General features: G+C 38.2%; 1 protein-coding gene across 2 annotated transcripts in view; it reads right to left on the bottom strand.

The window, feature by feature from the left end:
• LOC150094626 (proteasomal ubiquitin receptor ADRM1-like) overlaps positions 1-18534 on the bottom strand; it is a 209431-nt gene that overhangs the window by 15578 nt on the left and 175319 nt on the right. For both annotated transcript variants that reach the window (XM_090410846.1, XM_090410847.1), the window contains exon 9: positions 1728-1830. In XM_090410846.1, coding sequence (XP_090266972.1) covers positions 1728-1830 — 103 coding nt within the window. The remainder of the gene's footprint in view (positions 1-1727; positions 1831-18534) is intronic.

The raw sequence follows: 18534 nt of genomic DNA, 5'->3' as shown, positions 1-18534 counted from the left end.
CTCTAAAGGAAATTCACTAAACAAACTTCTTGATAAAAGTGGTGGGATAATATAAAAATTATCCCGCCACTCTATAACATAGACTGTAAGTAATTCTCGTAGACAAGCTTATACGTTCGTTATGCATTACTAAATCACTTAAGGAATTGACAAAGTACTTAAGAATATAAATTAAATTACACTTACTAAATATTTCCGATATTTCGGCAACATCACGTTGCCACTACAACACAGTAACTGAGGATGAAGTGATGAAGCCATTGTTCTCCTAAAAGTCTTGATGGTGACCCCCTAGCGGGCTATGTAGGTGTTCTTGGCCGTTGGGCTGAAGGTTTGCTGATGTAAAGCCTCCCAAATTTGAGGCAGTTTCATGCAACCAAATTTGTTGAGGTTTGGAGAGTTTCTTAGGGCTGAGGTTGATTCTATGAATAGTCTTTCGAATTTGAACTTGCTACAGTGTATTACTGTAGCTTTCTTCCACCGTATTCTGTGGAGTGTATCCAGAGCATGGTCTGCAAGACCAGAGTGGCTGTACTTGTGAAACCGGATGTAGCCTGTGTGTTCTGAAATTCTGATATTTGCTGTCCTGCCTGTTTGGCCAAAATAAGACAGTTTACAGCTGCAAGGGACCTGATATACACAAGACAATCTTCAGTTGAATGGATAAGGGATGCCAATTTTCTGTATGGTCTGTAACAGGAGGTCGAGTCATGTTTTTTAAGATTTTGGTAACTTTTTCCGAGGTGCATTGGATGTAGGGAATGGTGATGGATTTAGAGTAATCCTTGTTGTGAAGGGGAATTGTGGTTTGTTGGTTTCAATATTTTTTGGATTTTTTTTTTTTGGGGGGGGGGGGGGGGGGAGAGTTTGTTGAGAATGTGATTTAGTTCAGTGTTTAGGGCCTTGTCGTTAGAACAGATTAGTTTAGCCCTGTTGTATATTGTTTTCACCACTCCATATTGTTGTGGGGGGGGGGGAATTATCAGGTGGTGGTGGTATATCAGTTCCCTTGCAGCTGTTAACTGTCTTACTTTGGCCAAACAGGCAGGACAGCGAATATCAGAATTTCGGAACACAAGGAGTACCTCTGGTTTCACAAGAACAGCCACTCTGGTCTTGCAGACCTGAGTTGTGGCATGTTTGTGGTATGTATCCATGCTCTGGATACATGCCACAAAATACAGTGGAAGAAAGCTACAGTAATAAACTGTAGCAAGTTGAAATTCGAAAGACCATTCATGGAACCAGCCTCAGCCCTTAGGAACATGCCAAACCTCAACAAATTTGGATGCATGAGACTGCCCAAATTTGGGAAACATTCATCAGAAGAACTTCAGCCCAAAGGCCAAGAACTACCAATATAGCCTGCCAGGGAGCACCATCAGGACTTCAGGAAAATGTTAGCTTCCTAGCTTTGGTTCTCATTTGCTGTTATGTAGTACTTGCGTGCACTTGTCTTTGTATTAAGTTCCCAAGAAGATGGCAATGTGACATTGTCGAAATATTGGAAATATTTATTAAGTGTAATTTAATTTATATTCTTAAGTATGTTGTCAATTCCTTAAGTGATTTAGTAATAGACTGTAAGTAGTAATGAAATCTGTGTTAGATTATCATAGTAACAAGAAATTTCAAGATGCATTCTAGAATATAATTACTATATCATAGTGAACTAAATTATTTGCTTCTTTAAACAAAATCTTGCATTAAGTTACTTAAGAACTCACCTCCTGAATTTGCTGCATTTATAACTTCCTGAGTCATTCCAAATTGTTGCATAAGTGGTCCCAACTGGCCTGACTGTAAGGCAGCACTGAACATTCCAAGTGCCTAGTAAAGAAGAATATATATATTCCCATAAGAAATCCGGATTCACAGATCTATGACACAACTGTTTCTTAATTAAACAATTTTTTTTTCAGCTTTTATTATTTTTAATGATAGAATGCTGAATAAAAAGTGGTCCCAACTGGCCTGACTGTAAGGCAGCACTGAACATTCCAAGTGCCTAGTAAAGAAGAATATATACATATATTCCCATAAGAAATTCAGATTCACAGATTTATGACACAACTGTTTCTTAATTAAACAATTTTTTTTTTTCAGTTTCTAAAGCTTCTAATCAGGTTTAGCACAAAGGCTTACTAAACAGACTAACATGCTATGGCCTGCTCTCCACCCTCTGCAACTGGATTCACCATTGTTTTCATTGGTTGCTCACTATGAGTTACAGTGGATGGTTTCCTCTCCTCAGATTTCCCCACAATGTGGGAATATTTCAAGGCTCTGCACTTTCTTACATTCCTTTCTTCCTGTATATGAATAACCTGCTCGTGGTGATATCAATCCATTCCTAGTCCTCCTCTGACAAATTTGCAGTACCCAAGTATTAGAAATCTCACTGTTTTCTATAATAACAGACCATAACCAATGTCCTGCACTGATATCTTCACTTTTCAATGAGGTAAGGACAACCTTGTAAACTCCAGTGACACCAAAACTCAGTCTAATCTCTTGCAAGAAAGATCTCAGATTCTTTCCTCTAACTTTCAATAATACTCATAGATATCCAAAACATGATCAATTTCCCTTCTTGAACTGACCTATACCAGCCTTTCCTTGTACAAACACATCTCAGTCATACATTCTGCAGCAGCTGAAAAATTTGGTGCAGTTTTCCTGCTCAAGACACTACTCACCTGTATAGTTGCTAGCTCTGTACAAATTCTAAATCTGTCCAACACTGGAATGCTGCTCACACATTTGGAGTGAACAGAAATCCTCTAAGATTGCTTAACACTATCCAGAAGAGGGCAGTACCCTGCGCTTGATCCACTCCAATCTTTCTCAAAGATGTTCAAGTTTCCACCTTATACCTATTCTACAGATACTTTTATGGACAGCGCTCTGCTGAACTAGCCACTATCATTCTTCTACTCTTCTCCAAAACAATAAGAATAAGAGAAGCTACTAGCAAAAACACCCATTTACAATCTATGTCCAAACTTGCTGAACCATCTCTGCCTCCTCTTTCATTCCACCTACTACTGTTCTTTAGATCTTTCCTGAAGACTACAACCTTCGGCTGTTTAAAACAATCAGTAGATTCCTTCTTCCCTGCTCTATTGCTCTGCCTGACCATCTCTACCCACACACGGCAACAACATGTTACAGGTCTTGCATAACCTTTTTTGCATGGGTCATATAAAGCTGATAAGTGCAATGCTACTGTCATAACAAATCAAGAGGAAAAAAACAACAACAACAACAAAAAAAAAAAAAAAGCAGGATTGTCTAGATGATAATTCTACTTGCCAAAAACATAGATTAAGACCCCACTATGTCTCAAAAGAAAAAAATAGTTACCTCTTGGCCCAAAAGAAACCATTAACAAATTAAAACTTGTGTTAAACCATACCATATTAATGGGGTGGCTAAAATCCATAAATCCAATACTTTTCTATGCCCTATAGCTCATAATATAGGTCCCACTTGTAAAGTTGCTCATTAACAACTTGCTCCTCTCACAGGAGCAACTTGAAAAGAACAGAATTTTTATACAAAACTCTGTTCTTATCAAATCACTAGCAGAAAAAAACACACATCAACTTAAAAATACAAATATAATATTTATTTTGATATCACATCTCCATTTACTAATGTACCAATAACAGACAATTGATTTAATAAAGTCTAACTTCCTCCTTAATACCTTCGAATTATTTAAATTTACTAAGTATGAAAGTTACTTTACTTGGCAAGTAAAAAAAAAAATCTACAAACAAATACCAACTTAGATGAGCCAGAGTTAAGGATAATTTTTATACAGAATATTTTATACAGAGTTCACAGCTCTGTATAAAAATATTACATAAGGAATAATCTTATGTAAGATCTTGGTCTTTACTAAAGAACCCTGTACTTAGAGGAGACAGCATGCTCTTCAAGTTGCTCTTGATTCTTCTCACCGAATTTAATGTAGTTTCATGTTTCTCAAGACAAGCCGCTACAGATCTAACTGAAATATAATAAACTACACATGCACAAGGAATTTGATAAATACAAGGGGGGTCTGAAAAGTTATGATAAACACTTAAAACAAAAACGATATTAAATCAACAGATATAACCACAAGAAAGAACATACTGGTAGCAGAGTTATGAAGGTAACTTACATTCTTTCTTGTGGTTATATCAGTTGCTTTCCAGACCCCCCCCCCTCATACCGAGGCAGATCACAGTTAAGGAAGTCTGTCCTTCAAAAAGGAAGGAAGCCATCTTGTGAAAAGGGTGAAAGGATACTTGAATACCAGAAGACATAAGTATTTTTGAGGTGAGTATGTTAACACTATTAACATATTGAATGGAAGGTTGTTATTATTATTACAGGTGACTCCAGGGAGTCCTTAGACTCATTGAGGGAGGCCCTAAACATCATGTCCACACAACTATACAACATTCTCACAGTATCCATCATACCTTGCCTTAAACTCACTCACTGTCATAGCACCCACAACAGACTCTGGCAGCTTATTCAACTCATTTACCACTCTAAAAGTAAAGAACCCAGCTCTAACACCCCTGCTAACCACACTCTTGCCCAGCTTCCATAGGTGTCCCCTAGTTCTCCCACCATCAGTCCTGATCTCAAAAATATCCTCTGAATTAATCCTATAGAAACCCTTTAGCAATTTGAATGTCTCAATCATATCTCCCCTCTTCAAGTTAACATTAATCTTCAGTTAACAGTTAACATACAGGAAAGCAACATGGTTGATATCCTCCTCAGATAATAATAGAGACAGCAACTCTTTAATCGTTAATGGCTATGATGATGAAAGATTCAAAATAATTAGACAGAAATGTGGATTTGACATACTGTATTTCTTGCATCAACAAGGTCTCAGTTAGCCAGAGGAAAGACTCAGTGGATGAAAGTTCTGATGGTGTTAGGTTTCTGACCACGGATGGAAGTTGGACAAAACATTATTATATTGTCAATTTTCTAAAAACAGGCAACCGACATCTCCGATCTGGTTTCTGAAGAATGAGAAGGTTTAGAAAAGGAATATGATGATTATCTTCTATTTCTAGCATAAACTGTATCCTGGAATGAACAGAACTATCTTGGTAAGAATGTCTTAAAGTTTAGATAAAGAATCTGGTCAAACTAAAAAAATATCATTTATATATCAACGTTTTAGAGAAGATATTCAAACTCTTCTATGAAATAATTAGCAACATAGAATAAAGAAGACTACCCATTTGCTGAAAAAATTTGTTCTGACAAAGCAAGATTGCCTGAATAGATTAAAAACTGAAAAGTTGGACCATAATGACAAGAAATCCTTGTTAGAATAAGTCTAAAGGAATAATAGTGAAAATAAAACCATCAAACCCACTTATTGTTGAAATCTAGAGTTACTTATAAAAGACACAGATTTGTCCATGAAGGAGATTAATAAGCTGGAAAGGAGCTTAGCAATCTTGTAGCAAGGAGTCAAGCATAGTAGTTAACCAATGCAATCAAGAATAGGTTGCAGCAGAATCCTATTCATGAATTGTTGGGGAAAACCATAATTTATAAAGGCAATCATGGAGATCTTTAGCTTATTTTTAATCGCAAAAGGAGACCTCATTTATGAGTCTGTTCAGTGCGTCCAAATGACTAGTGGCGTGATCAATAGAAAGTGGATGGTATATAGAGTAGTTTATAGAGCAGGTAAGCAAGTTTACTAGTATTTCTTTTTGTCTTAAACTGTTGCTGCTGCTACTATTACTTAACTTTCTTTGTTGCCCTTAGCGATGGCAACTTTTTCTTTTTTTTAAGTTCAGATCTGTAAAGCATTTGTACAGTTTCAAACCAAAACCTATTAACTGTGTCTGAAGGAATAGTACACAGATAATTTCAGGAGTATTATGACACCACAAGTTAGTGTTAAACATGGTCATTATAACATTATATTTTCTTCTGGTTCAACCTTGACAGGAGTCCACTGCTGGATAAAAGTCTTCCCAAATTTTCTCCATTCCATTTTTTTCAGGCTTTCCATTCCATTATTTTCAAGCTCATTCCATTATTTTTCTTATACACTGTATTCTAACAATGCTATTAATTTCATCTTGCCATCTCTTCCTTTGCCTACTAATATCCATAGGTCCCCATTCTGTTAGTAATTTAGACCATCTTATGTCATATTTTGCATTGTATCCAGCCTATCTCCATTTTGAATACATTAATGCAACTGATGCCCTATATATCTGTTCTCAATCTTGTCAAATGGGAGGGTAGCCTGACTTCTAGGTGTCACACTAAGCATATTTCTTTATATTTTTCTCTGGGTAACTTTCAATTTGCAAACTACACATCTTGAGTTAAATAACAGGGTTTCACTGCCATATGTAATTACAGGTAAGACACACTGGTCAAAATCTTTCCTCTTCAACCTAATGGGGATGTCATCTCTGAAGATATTTTGAAGTTTTCCAAAAGCCACCCAATCTAGCTTTTATTTTTTCTATTTATCCATTTAAAATTTTTACGTCTTGTTCTAGATAAAAATATGAATCTACTCTTCCCTTTCTCTATCATGCAGCATAATTCTTTTTTTTTTGGAGTTAAATTGTCATTCAACAGTACTTTTGTTTGTCTTCAACTGAATTTGTCTGGATACTTCAGTTAATTTTATTTCTAGATCTTCGGCCAAGAGAACTATATCATCAGCAAAATACAGATCAATAAGTTGTTCCATTAAAATTTCCACCTTTCTTATCCAGTATAATGGTGCACACACACGATGTACATTTCAAGGTTTAATATATTTCTTCTATTCCCTATTTTTTTTTATTTTATTAGATAGGTAAAACTACCAATACAGTAAAATAATGAATTTTAATAGTGATTTTTATGAAGGTCACTAATTACTGTATTTTAGAAGAGGGACTGGAATATGGATCTTCCAATGTTACTCTCTGAGCCATTAATTGTATTAATGAAGTTCTGTTGGGAGTTGAAAAAGTTCTTATCTGTATTTGCCAAACAATTCAAAACAAAGAGGTCGATGTTCAATATGGTGGAGAACTCCTCTTCTACTACATGAATAGCTTTATTTGTGTCAGCAAGGAGAGTACAAGTAGTGGCGATCTGTTCCATAAAAGAGCAAAGTTAGTGCACCTATATATGCAAAGAGCCTTTAGTGAAGTGAACTAGTGTTTCAAAAAGACTAATCTATTCAGCTGTCTGGAGATCTTTAGCTTCAGCTTACCATGTTGATGGGCCTTGCGTACAATGAAATCTCCATGGATAATGGCAATTCTATTTAAAAGGTTTATATGTTGGAAATATAGGAAGTATTATTTTATTTGTATTGGGTATTGGCCAAGTAGTTAAAACATTGACTCATGTTAAAAGTTTAATAGAGTGAAAGTTATTATAATTAATATTTTGTATACATTATAATTTCCTGAAAAAAAAATAGTTATGACTAGTCAATGTATAAGCCTTTCAACCATAAGTAATATATACATAAATAATTTCCATCATTGTTGGAATTATCTGCCCTTTCACAGATCCTAAGTATATTTACATAATTTTTTCCCTTTTTGTTGGTGCTTCTGTGTTAATAATAGATATCTCGAATGTTCCAGTATTCTGTTGGAGATCAACAGACACAAAACGCTTCTATAATACATACGATTCATTTTAATTTTCAGGAATAGATAAAGTTTTACTTACTCCATCTGTTCTTTTAGAAAATTAAAAACATTCATCCCCAAGAAAAACAAGTAGTTTTATTTTATTAATAAGTACAGAACATACATTTACAGTCTTATGCACTATATTTAAAGACAACTGGAAATCTTAATGAAAAACATGTCCCCCTCCAATAAATGCTATACTACAAGCATGCCAGAAAGTTTTATCGTATTACTAAACAAAGTAACAAAATCTCTTTGTTCTAACATCCTTTATCAAATTTGCAGCTGCAAAAAATATGTGTAACAGTTGTTTATAATGCACTTACTGGATTTAAAGAAAGCACATAATTTATGTAAAGTAAGTTTTTCTAAAACAAACAAAGATGCATATGCGTGTATACACACAACTTGAAATCAGTCTGCAATGCATTTGAGATTTGATAAAATTAAGACATTTCACAGATAAAACTGTACTGGAAAAGTTACAACTAACATGCTGTATAAGCTTTGTGAAAATGCGACTGCATGGCAAGCAGCACACATACACTAAGGCTAGTTTCCACATAGAAAATAATTAGAACTATGTTTATGGCTTAGGTAAGGTTCAGTTTTTTTTAAAAAAAAGTACATTACAGTCTCCAGTACATATCAGTGTTATTATTGTGGATGAGAGATACAGAAGACATGGGATTATCCTCAGAGTAAACTTCACATAGATGGATTCTCTTGACAATGTAACAAACATCTGCAGCAAAAGTGTTGAAATTTGCCCTGGCTAACAGATAAGATACTAATACTTGCTTCCGGGAGTATTCATGACATACTTGAACATAAACTTTGACAGGCTAGGCATCACAAGATTGCTTCCTGGCACTGCAACAGTGAAAGATGAGCATCTCTGATGTGCATACTATTACAGAACTAAGACACCAAACACCTCTGAAGGGATTACCTGTTTCACTAGACTGGATGTAAAGTGATCCCCAGATGGTTCACAAATGAAACAACTAAAAGTCTAGATGCTATTTGGAACATTATTACTATTATTATTATTACTACGGGCTACTCCAGGAGTCCTTATACTCATCGAGGGAGGCCCTAAACATCATGTTCACACAACTGTTCAACATTCTCACAGTATCTATCATACCTTGCCTTGAACTCGCTCACTGTCATAGCACCCATAACAGACTCTGGCAGCTTATTCCACTCATTTACCACTCTAAAAGTAAAGAACCCAGCTCTAACACCCCTGCTAACCACGCTCTTGCCCAGCTTCCATGGGTGTCCCCTAGTTCTCCCACCACCAGTCCTGATCTCAAAAATATCATCTGAATTAATTCTATAGAATCCTTTTAGCAATTTGAATGTCTCAATCATATCTCCCCTTTTCTGCCTATCAACTAGTTTCTGCAACCCACAAATCTTCAACCTGTTCTCATATGGTTCATTCCATAGACCTGCTATCATCTTAGTCACTCGCCTCTGAATCCTCTCCACCTCCTCCCCATCAAGAAGGAACCGAGGTGACCAAATCTGGGCACAGTAGTCGAGATGAGGTCTTATCAGAGCTCAGTACAGAGGTACAATAACTTGATTTTCTCTGCTTGTCAAGGTATTTTTCAACAACCAAGTGAGTTGATGAGCTGATTTAGCTACTTTCGCAATGTGCCCCCTAAACTTCAACTCCCTATCCACCAACACTCCCAAGTCCCTGGCCTCATCAATCTCTTGGAGTACAGTTCCACCAATGTGGTATACTGCTGCTAATCTTTTCACTCCGAAATGCATAACCTTACATTTTGTCACATTAAATTGACATCCATTCTCCTTAGTCCAGAACTCCAATCGATCTAAGTCATCTTGCAAGACTTTGACATCTTCTTCATTCACTATCGCCCTACCAAACTTTGCATCATCAGCGAACAAATGAACTGTCCCACTTAGACCCTTCCCTATATCGTTAATGAACAGATTAAATAGCAGTGGTCCAAGAACAGAACCCTGTGGCACACCACTAGTCACAGGCCGTCTTTTGGACTCTACTCCTGAATAAACTACTCTTTGATATCTCTCCATCAACCACTCAGCTATCCATCTCACCAACCATATATCCATTCCCATATGTCGTAGTTTACGGATTAGAATTCCATGTGGTATCCTGTCAAACGCCTTTGCCAGGTCCAGCAGTATCACTGTAAACCCATTTCCCTTATCCAGTTCAGCCGTCACCTTGTTATAAAACTTGAGCAAGTTACTGAGGCATGATCTACCCTTCACAAAGCCATGCTGTCCTCTGTACAGTATCTCATTTTCATCAATCCATTCCTGTATTTTTCCCTTGACTACTTTCTCCAAGACCTTGACAACGACTCCTGATATGCTGATCGGTCGGTAATTTGCAACCATAGTCTTGGATCCTCCTTTATGCAGTGAAACTATTTTCCCCTCTTTCCATGCCTTCGGGACTAAGCCAGACCCGAGACTCAGATTAAACAACATGGTCAAGGGCACTGATAATTCACTAGCCGCTTCATGCAAGACCCGTGCCGGTATACCATCCAATCCCACAGATGTATTCACATTAAGGTTCTGTAATAGACTATTCACCTCCACTTCATTCATCACAATTCCCGTATAAACTAATGGTTCCTTCATTTTTTCAACGTCACCACTTGGATGATATACTTTTGCAAAGTGTGCGCTCAGTAACTCCACTATATCGACTGGTTCAGTGAACTCTTTACCATCGTCATTCCTTAAAATCATTTTGCCATGTACAGTTTTTTTCTTGCTTGCAGCATATTGAAAGAACTGTTTGGGATTCTCTTTTGCTTGCATAGCTAGTTTCCTTTCATAATCGGCTTTTGCTGTTTTTACCACACTCGTTACCCTTCTGGCCTGTACTTTATACCGTTCGTGTGCCTGCAGGTCACCCCTTTCTTTAAATTCCCTCCATAGTTGTTTCTTTTTTTGCAGCTCAAGCTTAATGGTGTTATTCATCCATTTAACCCCTCCTTGTTTCACTATTCGGACCTTAGGTATACAATCAGCCATAACCTCATGTAAATGCTCTTTGACCACTTCCCATGCTCTATCGACGTCCAGCCCTTGCAGTTGTACATGCTATGGTACTGATCCAAGCAATCTCCTAAGCTTGTCATACTTGCCAGCATGGTAATTCCACATATACCCTGTCTTAATCACAAATTGCACACCTTTAGCCACCTGCCAGGTCAAGACCTTATGATCACTCTCACCAATAGGTGGCAACATGGTCATATTCATTACAGTCAAATTCTCAGATACTATTACCAGGTCAAGCACTCTCATACCCCTAGTATTTTCAATTACATGCTGTTTCAGATAGTTATCCCTTAATAATTGAATAAAATCCATTTCCTTCCTCACATGTATCCTCTCCTCCTTCCAATCAATGTTACCACAGTTGAAATCCCCCATAATAATTACCCTCCTTCCACTCATTTCATCAATTTGTTTATGCATACCATCTCCCCCATCTATTCCATCACCTGGTCTATAGCAGCACCCAACTGTATATTTTATTCTGCCAGTGTCAATCTCACACCAAATAGCCTCAAATGAGCTCCTTTCACTATCCTGCAATACTTCAATTCTCCTTGGCTGTAGTTCATCAGCTATCATCAATAACACCCCTCCCCCAATTTTATTCTCTCTGCCTACACATTCTATCCCACTAACTATATCATCTTCCGTCAGCCATGTTTCACTAATGCCAATAACCTGTGGCCAGGAAGAGCCAATCAAGGCCAAAAATTCTTCCTTCTTGTTCCTAATACTCCTGGCATTAGTATACATGAATTACAGTGATCCCTTTGTCCCACCCCTATCTTGATGTGTTATTCTAAATATCCCAGTCCCATTTTTTGTCCTTAGTGCTGGCTCAGGTACATTATATACATTTTTACACTCAACTGTCTCACTGATGTCTGGATATCCACCCCCACCCCTCCTTGGTGGTTCTAGTTTCCCTGGTTCTGCACATCCATTTTCACTTCATTCAGCAACACTTTTTCCAGTCTCTGCACACCAAGTCCATTCAAATGCAGGCCATCCATCTTGTATAAGTCCTTTCGCCCATCAAACTCATTCCACACGTCCACGAATTCCACACCACATCATCCGCATAACCTGCGCATAATGTCATTTGCGATTATGGCCCTCCTTCTAAACTCCTCTCTGTCATACCACAGTAACAGACTCACCATTCTAACTCTGTCACTCTTTTCTTTCGCTACCTTTAACAATACTTTCAAGTCCTCTCTCATAAAAAATTTATCACCTTTCAATTCATTCGTACCCGCCACAATTGTTAATTCTTTCACCCTCTGTTTTTGCACTCTAATACTCTCACTTACATCCTTAAATTTCGCACCTGGTAAGTACGATTTAGTTACACTCCCATCTATTACTCCTCTTAATAACGAGTCACCATACAACACTCTTTCCTTCATTTCGGAAACTCTCCCACATTAATGAGGAGAACACCTGAAATACTCTGAGAAAGTTAAAGATACCATAACAGAATAGAGGCAAGCAATATCTAGGCCCAATTAGAAGACCTAAAGACAGGATTTTAGAATCAATAGGTATGATCAAGAGAGATCTGGTATTGGCCATGTAGTTAAAACATTGACTCATGTTAAAAGTTTAATAGGGTGAAAGGATTAAAAATAGGATTTAATTCTTCCAATATTTCACCTCAGTTACAGACACACTGTCAGGGTACAAAATGAGACTTGTAACACACACACACACACAAAGGCAGCACAAAATTAAGTGAAACACATGGACAAAAAACTAGTCCTAACAAGGAGGGGGGGGGGGGGGGGCACACTCTCCGTGGACACCTGTGAGAAGCCTATGATGTAAACTGGAACCTTGAAGTATTAGTGTTTCCCATATTTTGGAAATTTCATGCAACTATATTTATTCAAATTAGGCTGATTTTTAAGAGCAGCAGCAGATTCTAAAAACAGCCTTTCTCTTCTAAATTTACTGTAATGAAGAATGGTGATCTTTTTCCAAATGATTCTGTGATTTATATCTAAAGCATGGTCTGCAAGGTCAGACTCGTACTATATATATATATAGTTGTGACTACAGATGCATTTTTTATGTTCTTTCATGTAGACGTTGGCTGATCTCCATGTCTGTCCATAGTAGGCTAACTTGTAGGAACAGGGAACTCTATATACCTCAGAAACTGAGAGGAAGGATTTGGTTTTTAATGGAGCAAATAAAGGTGGCTAGTTTCAAATGAGCCTTATAAGTCATGCAGAGGTTGTACTTCTTTAAGATTCTGGCTATTTTTGTTGAAGTGCCTCAGACATAGAGGATGATGATAGCATTACTAAAATCTTTCTGGAGAGAAAGTCAAGGATTGTTGTAAGGATTGATTATTTTGTGGAAAACATTAGATAATAAAGTGTGGATATATGAGTGAATTCTGCTGCAAAAGAGGCCTCATTGGAACAAAGGTTATAGGCTCTAACGATTAATGTTTTCATGATACCATATTGTTGAGGGGAGGGAATTAAATGTCTTTGCTTGTGTAAGTGGGTTTCCTATATACTGAAAAGGTCAGGTTATCAACCAACAGTATAAATGTAATGTGGGTGGGAGTGCATAAACAAATCTGCCTTTGTACAGCAGTGATGTGTTTTATAACATACTATCATCATCATCAAATTCCTCAAGTGGTGTACAGTATATGATAGTATTACATGAAAAATTTACATCATTACTAATTTCCTATCTACAATTTTCCTCCAAATCAGTCTGTTATTTTGTCAAGACTCCAACATTATCAGATCTTATATTTCTATCTTCTAAGGCACTTTTCACTGTATCAATCCACCTGTATCTTGGTCTTCCTCTGGGTCATTTTCCTGCCAACCTGGCAGAGAACACTTGTTTTGCTAATCTTTCCTCTCCCATTCCGTTTTAAGTGACAAATACCAACTGAGATTAGAAATGCTAACGCATTCCTGGATGCTGACAAGGTCAAGTTCTTTCCTAATATCCTCGTTTTTAATATGATATTGCCATTGATGCCATCTGTTCACGCCTCTAATCTCTCTCAGGACTATCTTATCTGCTGTCTCTAGTCTTTGGTCAAGTGTTTTACTTCTGAACCAACTCTCAGATCCATAAGTTAAAATTGGTTTGAACACTGTCTTGTACACAGCTAATTTAGTGTTCCGACTAATTTCTCTCTTATTCCATATGAATTTATTCAATTGACTTCCTACCATGCCAGCTTTGTTGATTCTGTTGTCAATTTCCATATTTAATTTACCATCTTCACTAAAAATCATGCATAAGTAGCTGAAATGTTTTACTTGTTCCACAGATTCTCCATTCACAATGCAGTTGACATTTTCAATGCTCCTGCCTATTTTTATTGTCTTTGTCTTGTTTTTGCTGACTTTCATACCATATCTATTACAACAGTTATTCAATTTAGTCAGGGAATCTTGCAGACTTTTAGCGGATTTATTTAGAATCATAACATCACCTGTATAAAGTAAAGAGCTGACATTAACATCTCCAATTTTAATATCAGGTTTAATACCACTTTCCTTCATAATGTGATCCATATAGATAATAAATAACAGAAAGGATAATGTACATCCTTGTCTAACACCAAATTTAATATCAAGCCACCTTCCAGTACTTCCTTCAATTCTAACTACTGACTCACAACTCAAAATAAAGACTACTTATTGTTTGATATAATGCCGCATTGACACCATATGCGAGGTGGTATCAAAAAGTTGAGACTAGCTCTATTTACAAGAAATTACTTTATTTATCTACATTTACACAATATCACCTTCAAAATAGTCCCCTTCCATAGCAATACAGTGCTCCCAGAGTTCCTGCCACTTCTGGAATGTGTCCTAGAGGTCTTCTTTTGGAAGCATGTCAAGCACCCTCTGCAATTTGTGCTCAATCTCCGCAATGGTGTCAATAGGTGACCTTTGAGCTGGATCTTCATCTTCAGGAATAGGGCAAAGGCTGCAGGAGCTAAATCTGGTGAGTAGGGTGAGTGTGGAAGAGAGATCATGTTGTTTCTGGCGAGAAACACGTGTAAGGAGAGCTCGGTGACAGGGTGCATTGTTGTCGGAGCATCCAGTTTTTCACGCGCACCATAGATCCAGTCGCTTTTGCCGAATGTCCTCCCTCAGATGCCTAAAAGCTGACAGTAGAACTCACTATTGACAGTCTGGCCACTGCAGACGAATTCTCGATGCACAATGCCACAAATGTCAAAAAAGATGATGAGCATGCACTTGGTCGAGCTGCGGACCTGCCTCACCTTTTTCGGTCATGGAGATGATGGGCTCTTCCACTATGAAGACTGTTGCTTCGTCTCAGGGTCGTACCCATACACCCAAGTTTCTTTACCGGTAATTATCCTCGACATGAAGGATGGGTTATCCATAGCACTCTGGTGGAGTTCTTGGCAGACTTCATTGCAGTGTTACTTCTGCTCCTGGGTCATCAGCCTGGGAACAAACTTGGCAGCACCATGGCGCATGTTCAAATCACACGTGAGGATTGCCTGGACTGTTCTGTATGACACACCGTCAATGGCAGCAATGTTGTGGAATGGTCTCCAATGATCCTCATGCACAAGTTGATGAATGGTTTCGACATTTTCGGAGGTTGAGCTTGCTGAATGTCTTCCTGATCTCTCATCATCTTCCAGTGACATTCTTCAGCTACTGAAGCGTGCGTACCACTCAAAACACCTCGAACGACTCATTACAGCATTGGTGTAAACTTGTCGAATCATGTCAAGCATCTCTATAGCAGATTTCTCCAGTTTAACACAGAATATCATGTTCACTCTTTTTCTAACTTACTGTCCATAATGAAATCGCAGATGTGGTAACTCACATGGTCAGAACAGCAACAGTTGCACGGCTCCCGATGTCTTTTGGCACACTGAGTTATGAAGATCAGTGCTACCTGTGACTGTGCATGCATCTATTGGCGTGTTACAAAACTGTTATCAAAACTTTTTGATACCACCTCGTAACTGTAGTGTTTTGAATAGCTTTTCTCTCTTGGCACCTTGTCATATGCCTTTTCTAGATCGATTAAACTTAAATACAGATCTTTGTTATATTCCCATGATTTCTCAACTATTTGTAATAAAGTGAAGATCTGATCCTGAAAGCAGCTTGTTCTTCCCCAAGCTGTTCGTCCACAATTCTTCTCAACTGTTTCTCAAGTATTATTATTACGAGCAACTCAATGAGTCTTTAGACTCATCGACAGAGGCCCTAACATCATGTCAAGAACAACTATTCAACATTCATACAGTATCTATCATACTTTGCCTTGAACTCATTCACAGTCATGGCACCCACAACAGATTCGGGCAGCATATTCCACTCATTTACCACTCTCCAAGTAAAAAACCCAGCTCTAACACCCTTGCTAACCACACTCTTGCCCAGTTTCCATGGATGGCCCCTAGTCCTCGCCACCACCGGTCCGTTCTCAAAAATATCCTCTGAATTAATCTTGTAGAAACCCTTCAGTAATTTGAATGTCCCAATCATATCACCCCTTTCCGCCTATCAACCAATTTCTGCAACCCACAAATCTTCAACCTGTTATCATAAGGTTCATTCCATACACCTGCTATCATCTTGGTCATTCGTCTCTGGATCCTCTACACCTCATCCCCGTCCATAAGAAACCCTGGCGCCCATATCTGGGCACAGTAGTCTAGATGGGGTCTTAATCAAGGCTCGATATAGAGGAACAATAACTTGCTTGTCTCTGCTCCTCAAAGTATTCTTCAGAAACCAAGTGATTTGATGAGCTGATTTAGCCACTTTTGCAATGTGCCCCCTAAACTTCAACTCCCTATCCACCAACACTCCCAAATCCTGGCCTTGTCAATCTCCTGGAGTACAGTTCCACCAATATGGTATATTGCTGCTAATCTTTTCACCTCAAAATGCATAACCTTGCATTTTGCCAAATTAAATTGACATTCATTCTCCTTAGCCCAGTCCTCCAAACTATCCAAACCATCCGGCAAAATTTTGACATCCTGTGCACTCACAATTGCTCTACCCAACTTTGCATCATCAGCAAACAAATGAACAGTTCCTCTCAGATCCTTTCCTATATCGTTAATGAACAAATTAAATAGTAGTGGTCCAAGAACAGAACCCTCCGGCACACCACTAGTAACAGGCCTTCTTTTGGACTCCACTTTTGAATAAACTACTCTCTGATATCTCTCCATCAACCACTCTCCTATCCATCTCACCAATCATATATTATTATTATTACGGGCGACTTCAGGGAGTCCTTAGACTCATTGAGGGAGGCCCTAAACATCATGTCCACACAACTATATGACATTCTCACAGTATCTATCATACCTTGCCTTGAACTCACTCACCGTCATAGCACCCACAACAGATTCTAGTAGATTATTCCACTCATTTGCCACTCTAAAAGTAAAGATCCCAGCCCTAACACACTTGCCCAGCTTCCATAGGTGTCCCCTAGTTCTCCCACCACCAGTCCTGATCTCAAAAATATCCTCTGAATTAATCCTATAGAAACCCTTTAGCAATTTGAATGTCTCAATCATATCTCCCTTTTTCCGCCTATCAACCAATTTCTGCAACCCACAAATCTTCAACTTGTTCTCATAAGGTTCATTCCATAGACCTGCTCTCATCTTGGTCACTCGCCTCTGGATCCTCTCCACCTCCTCCCCATCAAGAAGAAACCTAGGTGACCAAATCTGGGCACAGTAGTCGAGATAAGGTCTTATCAAGGCTCGGTACAGAGGTACAATAACTTGCTTGTCTCAAATATATCCATCCCCTTATGCTGTAGTTTACTGATTAGAATTCCACGTGGTATCCTGTCAAAGGCCTTAGCAAGGTCCAGCAGTATCACTGTAAACCCATCACCCTTATCCAGTTCAGCCGTCACTGTGTTATAAAATGTGAGCAAATTACTGAGGCATGATCTACCCTTCACAAAACCCATTGTCCCCTATACAGTATCCCATTTTCATCTATCCATTCCTGTATTTTGCTCTTGATTAATATCTCCAAAACCTTGACAATGATTTCTGAAATGCTGATCGGTCGGTAATTTGCAACAGCAGTCTTGGAACTTCCTTTATGTAGTGGAACTATTTCCCCGTTTCCACCCTCTCGGGACTAACCCTGACCCGAGACTCAAATTAAACAAAATGGTCAAGGGGAATGATATTTCTTTACCCTCTTCACATACGACCCGAGCTGGTATACAATCCAATCCCACAGATGTATTCACATTAAGGTTTTGTAATAGATTATTCACCTCCACTTCAGTCACCACAATTCCCATATAAGCTATTGGTTCCTTCATTCCTGCAATATCACCACCTGGATGATATACTCTTGCAAAATGCTCGCTCAGTAATTCCACTATATCAACTGATTCAGTTACCTCCCTACCATTGGCATTCCTTAAAATCATTCTGCCGTATACATTTTTTCTTTTACTTGCAGCATATCGAAAAAACTGTTTGGGATTCACTTTAGCTTGCATGGCTAATTCCCTTTCATAATCCGCTTTTGCATTTCTTACCACACTCGTTACCCTTCTGGCCTGCACTTTATACCGTTCGTGTGCCTGCATCACCTTTCTCCTTAATTCCCTCCACAGTTGTTTCTTTCTTTCTTTTTTTGCAGCTCAAGCTTAATGGTGTTATTCATCCATTAAACCCCTACATGATTTACTATTCGGACTCTAGGTA

The sequence above is a fragment of the Typopeltis vanoorti genome, chromosome 21, assembly GCF_054136105.1.
Source record: "Typopeltis vanoorti isolate ZY-2024b chromosome 21, IOZ_Tvanoo_1.0, whole genome shotgun sequence".
Taxonomy (NCBI): Eukaryota; Metazoa; Arthropoda; class Arachnida; order Uropygi; family Thelyphonidae; genus Typopeltis; species Typopeltis vanoorti.
The sequence above is the reverse complement of the archived record's forward strand: the minus strand, read 5'-3'. Positions and strand labels throughout refer to the sequence as shown.